Raw genomic sequence first — 13,028 nt, forward strand, 5'->3', positions numbered from 1 at the left:
ACAAGGTAGACTTTATTAAACTTGATGGCCATGGTGAATGGAATTGTCTTGTTTAGTGCTGAATTCTCTATTACTAGGCTTTACATTTTTGTTGTTTTGGCTTGTTGTTTGGTTTGGTCTTGAACTCCTGAGCTCAAGTGATCTTTCTGCCGAAGCCCCTGCACAGCTGAGACCACAGGCATGTACCACTGTGCCTGGTTTTACTGCAAGTCACATTAACTTGTCTCTTAGCATTGGTAACTGATGGAAAGTTAGAAGAAATATCCTTTAAAACACTTAAACTTCCTCTTGCTAAAGTTTTATTTTCTGTAACATGTTATGAATAATAAATAAGATAATTTTGCCGGGTGCTGGTGGCTCACACCTGTAATCCTAGCTACTCAGGAGGCTGAGATCTGAGGACCACGGTTCAAGGCCAGCCCAGGCAGGAAAGTCCGTGAGACTTTTTTTTTTTTGCCAGTCATGGGGCCTGAACTATGGGTCTGGGCACTGTCCCTCAGCTCTCCAGGTCAAAAATAGCACTCTACCACTTGAGTCACAGCATCACTTCCAGCTTTTTCTGCTTATGTGGTGTGGAGGAATTGAACCCAGGGCCTCATGTATGTAAGGCAAGCACTCTACCACTGAGCCCCCTTCACCCCCCACTTGTGGCTCATGTAGTAGAGCGCTAGCCTTGAGCTCAATTGCTCAGAGACAGCCCAGGTCCAGAGTTCAAGCCCCATGACTGACAAAACAAAAACAAAAAAAACGAAGTAAGATAATTTCTTGAAGGGGCCTACCACACAGATGTCAGCTACATATGTTTGTAACTTCTTTTTTTCGCTTGTCCTGAAGCTTGAACTCAGGGCCTAGGCACTGTCCCTGAGCTTCTTTTGCTCAACGTGAGCACTCTACCACTTGAGCCACAGTGCCACTTCTGGCATTTTAATTTACTGGAAATAAGAGTCTCATGGACTTTTCTTGCTGTTGGCTTCAAACTGCAATCCTCAGATATCAGCCTCCTAAGTAGCTAGGATTATACACCAATGCTTAGCTTTTTTTTGTCAGTCATGGGGCTTGAACTCTGGGCTTGGGTGCTGTCCCTCAGCTGTTCAGCTCAAGGTGAGCACTCCTATCACTTGAGCTACAGCGCCACTTCCAGTTTTCTAGTGTTTTATTGGCGATAAGAGTCTCACAGACTTTCCTGCCTGGCCTGGCTTTGAACCCCAGATCTCAGCCTTCTGAGTAGCTAGGATTACAGGCGTGAGCCACAGGTGCCTGGCAGCTTTAACTTTTATTCTTTTCAAATTTCCATATCAGTCTGAAAAGTAAATTTCTGCATTTGTACTAAACAATGATAGATACTCAGTACTGAAAAGGTTATTAAGTTTAACCTTTTCATTCAATCAATTCAAAAATCTCAAGACCAAAACAGGTTTCTCCTTATGGAATGACAAAAACAGAACTAGAACTTATTGTCAAGAGCAGTACTTTGCATTGTGTTAGACTGCTTTTCTATTTAGATCAACTTTCATGTTAAACACATGAGACAGTTGCCCATAGATACTTTAGAGTACTTATTTCCTTGTAATAAATACATTTGACAACTCGACTTCCCTGAACACTGGAAAATAAAGGCCAGATATCTCAACCTGTCTAATTTTTGGCTTTCATTCATTTGATTGTTTATTCATTCACTTCTCTCCTCATTCATTAACCTAATATGATTTGGTATTAAGATGCATTAATATTAAACTAGGGCTGGGTGCTGGTGGCTCGTGCCTATAACCTAGCTACTCAGGAGGCTGAGGGGATTGGGGTTTGAAGCCCAGCCCAGGCTGGAAAGCTCATGATACTCTTCTCTCCAATGAACCATCAAAAAGCTAGAAGTGGAGCTGAGGCTCAATAGTAGTGTGTGATGTCTTGAACAAAAAAAGCTCAGGGATAGTACCTAAGCCCTGACTTCAAGCCTCAATACTCACCCTCCCCCCTACCCACAAAAAGATTATACTAAGTATGAGGAACTGGAGGTATGGCTCAAGTGGTAGAGCACCAGTGGTGGGCAAAAAATGAGATTGTGAGGTTGAGTTCAAGCTCTAATACATACATATACACATGCACATACACATATCATGAAAGAGATGAAAAGCACACAACAACAAAGACATGGGTCTCATTTCCACAGAGCTTAGGACCTAATAAGGAATGTGGATAACACAAGTCAATAAGTATACTGTCATATGCTATGAGCAACAGAGAAGTTACGTCCAAGGAAACGTAGAGGCTCAGATATGGGAATGGTCCAATTTGGCAACAAGGAGAATTTCAGTAATGCATTATAGTCTAGGCATGGTGGTTCACACCTGTAATCACAGATACTTGAGAGGCAGAGATCAGAAGGACTGTGGCTTAAGGCCAACTTGGGCAAAAAGTTGGCAAGATGCCATCTCAATCAATAAGGTGGACTTTGTAGCCCCATACTATGGGTGATCATATATGAAAATTATGGTCCCAGGCTCATCTTGGACAAAAAAAAAAATAGAAACACTAGCTGAAACTAAGAAGATACAAAAGGGTTGGAGTCATGGCTCAAGTGGTAAAGCAAATGCTAAGCAAGCATGAGGCTCTGAGTTCAAACCTCAGTACAAGAGAATCATAAGTCCCAGGGCAGCTTGGGTAAAGTTAGTGAGACCTTATCTCTAAAACAAAATACAAAAAATTTATTTTCAATAACTAGTATATCTCTGAGACAAACAGAAATGGTCAGACAAGTTGATGTTAGATGAAATGAACCCCAAGATAAGGACTCAAATGGTTTTTCTTTCTTGATATTGTTTCTAACATATTTATAAGATGATTTCTTTGTTGCTTTGTATGTCCCTCCCCCAGGGTATAACCCGTTTTCACTTTGTATTTGATGTAGGTATAATTTGTGGAGGGGAAGGGAAAAAACAAATTGTTTAAATAGGGATACAGGTGGACCCACTGCAACAATGAGATGTACAAAATGTTATGTCGAAAAATGAACTTTACAACTTTGGGGGTAGGGGAAAGATGGGAGGGAAGGGATGGGAAGGGGAAACAAAGAAGGAGGCAAAAATGCTTGATAAGAAATGTACTAATTTCCTTGCTCATGTAATTGTAACCCCTTTGTACGGTATTTTCACAATTAAAAAAACCTTAATAATAAAAAAAAAAACAAACAGAACTGGGATCAAGGCTTAAGTAGTAGAGAATTTGCCTAGTATGTATGAGGATCTAAGTTCAACCCTTAGTACCACAAAGAAAGAAAAAGAAAAAGAATATAGAAAATTTAAATATAGTACTATAGTACATAAAAATTTAAGTATAGGACTTTGAAAACTATGAATCTGAAATGAATATAATAAAAGAGATTTTAAAGCAGAAACACACATCTGTTGTTTTTCTAGGCTAGAAATCACATTTCTAATCATATCTTTACATTTAAACCAGAGCTACTCATCCTGTGGGCTGGATTATCAGTGGAAACATGAACATCCACACCTCCTGTAAACACACAGAGATACTTACTCTTCCCGCTTTACTTCACTTCCAGGAAGGATCTTAACATAAGATTTTGGAAACCATCCTCTCCCTCCATGCACCTCTCCAAACCACCAATTTTCTTGCTGCTCCAAGACGGTAATAATGTCATGTTTTGAGAAGTTCAAATGGTTCTCTTTCTTTGCAGTCCAGGAACAGAGAGCCTGTGCTTTCAGGTTTTCTACAGCCTGTCCCTATAAATAAACGGCCACCGAAATTGAAAAACAAAGTATAATACTCATGAGTTCTATTTACTAACACATAATATACAAGTTCAAACAGTAGACCATTTTGTGTGGTGGTGACTTAACCTACTAATCTAATTGACTTAAAATTCTATGTGCCTACAACCATGAAAGTAACCTTCTTGATCACTTATATTCTAAGGAATTTACATCATCACCGGTACAGAAGGTGAACAGTGAACACTCTATGAAGTATTCATAAGTCCACCAAAGGTACACCATACAAGAAAGAAATGAGTTACTTTTCTCTCCTCCAGCTTCTAATACTATTCATCCAACTGCACTTGATTCAGTTACCTGACTTGCAACAGATGTGGTTAAGCACAGTCTCACTCAGCTTTTAGTCTCTTATTTTTGTTCTCTTAATGAAGCTAAACTCTTCACTTAAACTGTAAATACTATTACACTCTCATTTCTAGAAATGTTTTGTACCATTAAGTCCTTTTTTTTTTTTTTTTTGTAGTCAAGGGGCTTGAACTCTGGCCCTGGGAGCTGTTTCCGAGCAATTCAGCTCAAGGCAAGCAAGTACTCTACTGCGTGAGCCAAGCAAGTACTCTACTGCATGAGCCACAACACCACTTCTGGTTTTCTGGTGGTGAATTGGAGATGAGTCTCATGGACTTTCCTGCTCAGGCTGGTTTTGAACCGAACCCAAGATCTTCCTATCTCAGCCTCCTGAGTAGCTAGGATTACAAATATAAGCTACTGGCACTTGGCTTTATGCCAATACACGTGCGTGCATGCGTGTGTGTGTGTGTGCGTGTGTGTGTGGCACTTGGCTTTATGCCAATACACGTGTGTGTGTGTGTGTGTGTGTGTGTCTGTGTCTGTGTGTGTCTTGGGCTTGAACTCAAGGGTTAGGTGCTTTCCCTGAGCTCTTTTGCTTGAAGCATGCATTTTGCCATTGAGCCATAGCTCTGCTTCTGGCTTTTTTTTGGTTAACTGGAGCTGAAAGTCTCCAGGTCTTTCCTTCTAGGCTAGCTTCAAACTGTGATCCTCAGATCTCAACCTCCTGAGTAGCTAGCATTACAGGAATGAGCTACCAGCACTTGGCTTTTGCAATTTCTTTTTTCTTTTTTTTTGGTCAGTCATGGGGCCTGAACTCTGGGCCTGGGCACTGTCCCTCAGCTCTTCAGCTCAAGGCTAGTGCTCTACCACTTGAGCAACAGCACCACTTCTGGCTTTTTCTGCTTTTGTAGTGCTGAGAAATCAAACCCAGAGCCTCATGTATCCTGCAATTTCTTTTTAATAATATGAATGTAGCAATATTTACAATGGGTACCCTAAATTAGAGGTGCATATACATAACAAAGTACCATGTCTTCAATGACTTAAAGGGAAAAAATTAAAAACCAAGTTCAAATCTCTTATCTTCCACTTGATGCTGAGAATGAATTGAGAATCTAATATTAATCATTCTTCAACTTGACATCCTATGTAAAAAAACACACACACACACAAAACCAGCAACCAGAAATTGGATGCTACAATCTCATGTTAAATAAGTAAATGAAGCCTTTATATGAAATCTTCATTCAAGTCACATAAATCAGGAGCAAACTCAAAGAATAAAGCGAACAAAAATTAGAGACAACCTACCTGTCCATGAATAGGTGATACAGATCCAGGGGACACAGTACGAGTAAAAGCTGATTTTTTCTGCCATGATGTATTGACAGTTAGGTTTGCAAAAGATACATTTTGATAATCAGCTGCAGATGCTGGTTGATTTGAAGAAAGCGGTCTGCAAATATAACACTGTAATGTAAGTATACTTAATAATTAAAATGAAATAAAGTACTAATTATATATCCTAAAGTGGGAGAAATTCACAAACAAATGATTGGCCTATGATTTCATTTACTAAATTCCAATATTAAATGTAGAATCAAGGGTGCTCTTGGAAAAGTCCAGCTCATATTAATAATATGACAAAGGATCAGGCTGATCTAAGTATGCACTAGCATTTATACACTGGCAGAGATATAAAAAGTCTGGTGTTAGCTTAGTACTTACTCTGAAGAAGTTGAGGTAGTAGTAGATAAAGATACTGTAGGAGGAAGTAAGGCCTTCTTAGGAGACAGAGCTTTTTCATTTGATGGCATTTTTTCTACATAGTTGCATGGAAACCAACCAAAATTTCCTTGAAAACTACCATAAAACCAACCAGGTTCTCCTACAGTTTTTTCATCAACCTATGGAAAAAGGAAGGTTAACAGTGCTTCAAATTGATGCACTTACAATGGAAAGAGAAGTAGACCAATATATTTTATTTTTGGCTTTAGAATTCAGTCCATTTAACTAAATAACTAAGGTGTTTCCTACAAATTGTTAGGTTGCTATTTCTAGTTACTAAGGAATTATCTTTTATTGTTGTTGTTATTATTTCATGGGACTTGAACTCAGGGCCTAGGTGCTATCCCTGAGCTCTTTTACTCAAGGCTAGCACTCTACCACTTTGAGCCACAGTTCCACTTCTGGTTTTTGAGTAATTTGAAATAAGGGTCTGGAAGGAACTTTTCTGCCTGAGCTGGCTTGAACTGTGATTCTCAGATCTCAGCCTCCTGAGTAGTTTAGGATTATAGGCATGAGCTTCTGGCAGTTGGCAACAAATTATCTTGGTTTTTTTTTTTGGGTCCGGTCATGGGGCCTGAACTCTGGGCCTGAGCGCTGTCCCTCAGCTCTTCAGCTCAAGGCTAGCACTCTACCACTTGAGCCACAGCACCACTTCCGGCTTTTTTCTTTTTGCTTATGTGGTGCTGAGGAATCGAACCCAGGGCCTCTGGCATGCAAGGCATGTGCTCTACCACTGAGCCACTTTCCAGCCCCAACAAATTATCTTTTTAAATTTAAATTTTATCTGATGTACGGAAACAGTTTATAAAGACAAACAATGTCACACATAATATTTCTTCCTCTTATTTCATTCCTATCTTGGCAGAAACTACATTGTTAGTGTCTTATTTTTTTGTCAGTCCTAGGGGACTATACTCAGGGCCTGGCACTGTTCCTGAGATTCTTTTGCTTAAGGCTGACATTCTACCACTTGAGTCACAGTACCACTTTGTCCTTTTCTGTTTATGTAGGAATCAAACCCAGGGCTTCATGAAGGCTAGGCAAGCATTCTACCACTGAGCTACATTTCCAGCCAATATTATCTTCTGTACTATCTTCTGTACTTCTAACTGCCATTTATAGTGTTGTTTCTTAGATTTTTTTTCAGTTTAGACTATTGGCTTTGGATTGTGGGAAAGAAAGATTCATCTATTACTAAATCTCTTGTTTTACCAATATTGCTATATCAAAAGTTTTTGTTAACGTATATTTAGTGTTTAGGTTATTAGGGATATATAAATATTTTCCATCTGCGCTATGTAGTATTCTGCTCACCACATTTGCTTCCATTTTTATTTTCCTAAAGTTAATAATTGTTTTCTTTCTGTTCAGTTTTTTTTGTTTTTTGATTTTTTTTGTCAGTCGTGGGTCTTGAACTCTGGGCCTGGGTGCTATCCCTGAGATCTTCAGCTCAAGGCAAGCACTCTCCCACTTGGGTCACAGCATCACTTCTGGTCTTCTGGTGGTTAATTGGAGATAAGAGTCTCATGGACTTTCCTGCCCAGACTGGCTTTGAACTGCAATCCTCATATCTCAGCCCCGAGTAACTAGGATTACAGGTGTGAGGCACCGGCACCCAGCTAGTTTTTTTGTGCTTTTATTACAGAATTTTCTTGAACTATCTAACAGAGTTAGAAACTTCTAAATGCTACTTTTAACTTGTAAAACATCAGGTGATTTACTAATTGCATCTTTTTCTAAACACTTCCTTTTTGCAGTACGTAAGCCTCTACTAACCTCAGTGTCTCTTGCTCTTCTTCCTAGTTTTTGTTCCTTAATTGCTGATGGTGCCTCAAAGTTTCACTGGTGGCTTTCTTGCCTCATGCTATGTACACTTCCTGAACAAGCCCACTTGTTCCTACCATTTAACGAGTCCTGTATGCAATAATGAATCCTGAAACTCTCTGGGAAGAAACCCACTTTTTCTATCTTCTTTTCTTTTTTTGCCAGTCCTAGGGCTTGAACTCAGGGCCTGCATGCTGCCCTGAGCTCCTTTTGCTCAGGGCTAGCACTCTACCACTTGAGCCACAGCACCACTTCCAGCCTTTTCTGTTTAGGTGGTAGTGAGGAATTGAACCCATGGCTTCATGCATGCCAGCCAAGCACTCTACCAGTAAGCCACATTCCCAGCCCAGAAACCCACTCTTAAACCTGCAACTCCTGCAATGTATCTAAAACTGAATTTTCTATAAAAACCTCCAACTCAAGTCCAATACAACTTTTTCTTCTCTCCAATCCTTCTTAATACCTTCTACTATTCTTACCATCAATGACTTAATCATCTTAAAAAAAAAAATATCTTGCCAGGCTCATGCCTGTAATCCTAGCTACTCAGGAGATCTAAGGATCACAGTTCAAAGCCAGCCCCAGCAGGAAAGTACTTGAGACTCTTATCTCCAATTAACCACCAGAAAACTGGAAGTGACCACTGGGCTTGAGCTGAAGAGCTCAGGGACAGTGCCCAGGCCCAGAGTTTAAGCCACATATCCGATAACAAAAAAGCAACAAAAACCCCCAAAAAACTCTATTATGCTTTTATAGTCAAAGTCAGCAGTCAAACTGAGTTCAGGCCCTAGGACTGGAAAAAAAGAAAAAGAAAAGAAAAGAAAAAAGAGTAGGTTTCTTCCCAAAGAGTATCACAGTCAAACTGCTGACTTTGTCACTGAAAACTGCTTTCAATTTTCCTCAATCTCACTTTTACTAACCTACTGCAGGCTGTTTCAATTTATATCTAAGATTACTGCAATCTTTGCTCACTTTCAAGATTCTATTAACACTCCTAACCCAGGCCAGAGTTATACTAGCATAATCAGTATAACCATATTCTATTATTGCTGTACTTACACCTGTTCCACCTGTCTGTCTTTTTATTGGTTCTATCTAGCACATTAAATATTTGCTTATTTCAATGAACAAATAAATCAACTGAGTCTCCTTGCCACATTTTCCATATCTGTCTAAAACACAGATCTGACAGTGGTATATCATGTAATACATTAAGATTTTTAATAACAGCCTATTGAGGTATAAATAATCTAAATTTTCATGTTGGAGATGGCAAGTCTTGTGAAAAATCACCATAACCACAATGAAGAACATAACCATCACTCCTCATCTTTACCAGTTTCTTCTCGTTCCATTTTAAACCTTCCTCTGGTTTCTCACCACATTTCCTGGCCTACTTTATGTCACTTGAGATTAGTTTGCATTTTCTAGAATTTCATGTGAATAAAATCATGCAATATGTATCATTTTTGTCTGTTTTTTCACTCAACATCGTTATTTTGAGATACATATATGTGTAGTGAGGATGAATTATTTTTCATTGCTGAGCTATTATTATTATATTATTATTATTATTTTGTCAGTTGTGGGTCTTGAACTCTGAGCCTGGTGCTGTCTGTGAGCTCTTCAGCTCAAGGCGAGTGCTCTACTACTTGAGCCACTTTTGGTTTTCTAGTGGTTAATTGGAGATAAGAGTCTCATGGACTTTCTTGCCTGGGCTGGCTTTAAACTTTTATCCTCAGATCTCAGCCTCCTGAGTAGCTAGGTGTGAGCCACCAGTGGCTGGCTTGTTTGTGTTTTTTATTTTAACTGTATATATATATATACACATACATGTGTATACATATATATATATATACACACACACACACACACACACACACATACACACACACACACACACACACACACACACACACACACACACACATACATGTATATATAATTTTTTGGTCTTTTCTTTTTTAGTATTGGGGATTGAACCCAGGACGTTGTACTTGCAAAGCAAGTACTTGCCGATGAGCTACATCCCAGCCCAAGTAATTATTTTGTATGAGTACTGTATAATTTGCTTATCCTTTCACCTGTTGATGGACATTTCAGTTGTCTCCAGTTTTTAGCTATTACAAATAAAGCTTCTATAAACAAAAACATCGACAAAATGAATAAAAGCTGTTATGAGCATCTGTCTTCACAGACATATGCTTTCTTGGCTAAATATCTCTAAGAGTGGAATGGCTAGATCACACTATAGTTGTATGTTTAATTATTTTATTTATTAATTTATTTATTTTTGTCAGCTGTGGGGCTTGAACTCAGGACCTGGGCATTGTCCCTAAGCTCTTTTGCTCAAGGATAGTGCTCTACCACTTTAAGCCACAGTGCCACTTCTTGTTTTCTGGACAGATTTGAGCCGTGATCCTAAGATCTCAGTTTCCTGAGTAGCTAGGATTACAGGTATGAGCCACTGGTGCCTGGCAATGTTTTTGTTTTTAATAATGACTTATTGAGTTATAATTTACATATCATAGAGACTAAAATCCCAATCTGTAGATTCTGAAGCTTGTTCTTATTCTGACTTGACTAACATGATTTCCTGTATTTTCTCTTATTTATCAATTTTATATGGATTGTGAGCATATAAAAAAAATCCTTTGTTCCAGGAGCACATCCAGTTAGGGGTGCAGAACCTAATTCCTTCTACTTTTTTAACAGTTGCCTGAAAATAACCAACCCCACAAAATGTTATTATTTATCTATTTGTTTGATTTTGTGCATGTGTGTGCCAGTCCTGGGACTTGAACTCAGGGTCTAGACACTGCCTTTGAGTTTTTGTCTCAAAGTGAGCACTCTACCTCTTGAGCTCCACTTCCAGCATTTTGGTGGTTAACTGGAGATAAGAGTCTCACTGACCCAGAATTCAAGTCTCATGACTGACAAAAAAAAAAAAAGTCTCACTGACTTTCCTGCTTACACTGGTTTCGAGCCACACTCCTCAGATCTTAGCTTTCTGAGTAGCTAGGATTACAGGCATGAGTCACTGGTGTGTTGTAGCTTTTAGTTACTTGTTTTAAAATATATTTTAAAAGTTTCTAAGCCTTTGCTTAGAGAAACAGGCCAGGCTGGGCACCGGCAGCTCATGCCTGTAATCCTAGCTACTCAGGAGGCTGAGATCTAATGATCACGGTTCAAGGCCAGCCCGAGAAGGAAAGTCTGTGAGACTCTTATCTCCAATAAACCACTCAGAAAACCGGAAATGGCACTGTGGCTCAAGTGGTAGAGTGCTCGACTTGAGCTGAGGAGCTGAGGAACAGTGCCCAGGCCCAGAGTTCAAGCCTCACGACTGACAAAAAGAAAGAAAGAAAAGAAAGGAAAGAAAGAAAGAGAGAAAGAGAGAAAGAGAGAAAGAAAGAGAAAGAAAGAAAGAACAGAAAAACAGGCCAAATCTTTCTGTTTCATAGTACCTTTTCAAAAAACTTCAAATCAGTGTGTGTTTTTATTTGCTTAACTATTTTTCTAAAGGAGGATTAATAAGTTTCTCTCTCTCTTATTCATTGCCATTTGCTATAGTTTAATCTAAGTCATTAGTATTACACCTACACTATTACTAACAAAGATATCCAGGATCAAGCAAGACCTGTACTTGATGTGTGTCTTCAAGACTTGATAAGTCTAGTTTTTGTACTAACTGCATGTGACTGTCATTCGTCATTATTTTCTTGAACCTACATTAAACAAACATGCTTATTATAATAATTTAAAACAATTATTATAAATAATTAAATCCCTTTATTACCTTTTTTTAATCTTAAAGTTAGCAAACGTACCTCTTTCCAAAAAGTCTATGTCACTTAATCAGGGTTTTTAGATTATGAGCTACTCCATCTTTGCTCCACATTGCCAGTTTCTTCTCTTAAGTCTCTGGCCAGTCCCTACTTCTAATATGTTCTTTCCATGAAATGAAAATTAAAATGATTTTTTTTTACAACACAAAGCAATATGCAGAGAGGAAAGAACACTTGCATCCCAATCTGCCAGTGAGATGCTGGCTATCATAATCCGTGTGATTTTCAGTATTGTTCCTTAGAATGTGGTAGGAATAATAACTGTCTTCGGCAGCTCTGAGGTACATTGCAAGTGTCAAAATGAGATGTTAAATAATATACGTGTAAAACTATAATCAATATTATAATATATCACAATATGTTATATTCAGCTTACTCATAAGGGAAAAAAGCCATAATTTCTTACCTGAATTATATCCCCAGAATTAAAACTCATCTCATCATGGCTCCTTGCTTCAAAGGGGTATAATGCTCTATAATTCACCAAAACATTAGATGTCTCACCTAAGGAGAACATAAATATTATAATTTCTTCTACTGTTTTATATATCTGTGCTATGGCTTAATATAAAGCTCTTAAAATCAAAAGGAGTAGAGTGCTTGCCTTGAGGGGAAAAAAAACAAACAGAATTGTGAGGTTCGAATTCAAGTATCAGTACCAGTATGAGTGTATGCGCTCTCTCTCTCTCACACATACACACACACAATATGAATGATAAAAACTGAGCATCAAATAGTAGAATGAATCTGATACAGACTCATTAGGATTTAAATATATTGACTAGTCATATAATTAATATAAAGAAAAGAAGGATTTTTTTTTTTGCTAGTCCTGGGGCTTGAACTCAGATCCTGGGCACTGTCCCTGAGCTTCTTTTGCTCAAGGCTAGCACTCTACCACTTGAGCCACAACGCTACTTCCTGCTTTTTTTGTTTACATGGTACCGAGGAATTGAACCCATGGCTTCATTCATGCTAGGCAAGCACTCTACCACTAAGCCACATTCTCAGCCCATATGCTGAAGCATGTACATGGACCTAAGGGATAGGGAAGGAGTGGGAGCCAAATGGAGTTGGACAAAGAAGAAGAAGACTAAGTGCAAAGAGATGTGATTTGCAAAGAAAGGTTGGACAAGTGGGATTGCATAAAGTTGCAGAGCTTCTGCAGGGCAAATGACATAGCTAGCAAGATCAATAGAAAACCCACGGATTGGGAGAAGATCTTTACTAGCCATACAACGGACAAGGGTCTCATATCTAAAATATACTTGGAACTCAAAAAATTAAACCCCCCAACAACAAATCCTCAAAGAAACAACCGCCCAATAAATAAGTGGGCGAAAGACTTAAAGAGAAACTTCTCTGAAGAAGAAAGAAGGATGGCCAATAGACACATGAAGAAATGTTCAACATCCCTAGCCATAAAAGAAATGCAAATCAAAACAACAATTGAGATATCACCTCACTCCAGTTAGAATGGCAAAAATCAAGAACT

General features: G+C 38.7%; 1 protein-coding gene across 4 annotated transcripts in view; it reads right to left on the bottom strand.

Moving 5' to 3' along the window:
• Itsn2 (intersectin 2) overlaps positions 1–13,028 on the bottom strand; it is a 131,322-nt gene that overhangs the window by 42,017 nt on the left and 76,277 nt on the right. For all 4 annotated transcript variants that reach the window (XM_070025124.1, XM_070025123.1, XM_070025122.1 and 1 more), the window contains 4 exons: positions 11,940–12,037; positions 5,805–5,983; positions 5,388–5,532; positions 3,532–3,737 (listed from right to left, as the gene is read on the bottom strand). In XM_070025124.1, coding sequence (XP_069881225.1) covers positions 3,532–3,737; positions 5,388–5,532; positions 5,805–5,983; positions 11,940–12,037 — 628 coding nt within the window. The remainder of the gene's footprint in view (positions 1–3,531; positions 3,738–5,387; positions 5,533–5,804; positions 5,984–11,939; positions 12,038–13,028) is intronic.

The sequence above is a fragment of the Dipodomys merriami genome, unplaced genomic scaffold (assembly GCF_024711535.1).
Source record: "Dipodomys merriami isolate MVZ:Mamm:240054 unplaced genomic scaffold, mDipMer1.0.p SCAF_17, whole genome shotgun sequence".
In the NCBI taxonomy this organism is placed as follows: domain Eukaryota; kingdom Metazoa; phylum Chordata; class Mammalia; order Rodentia; family Heteromyidae; genus Dipodomys; species Dipodomys merriami.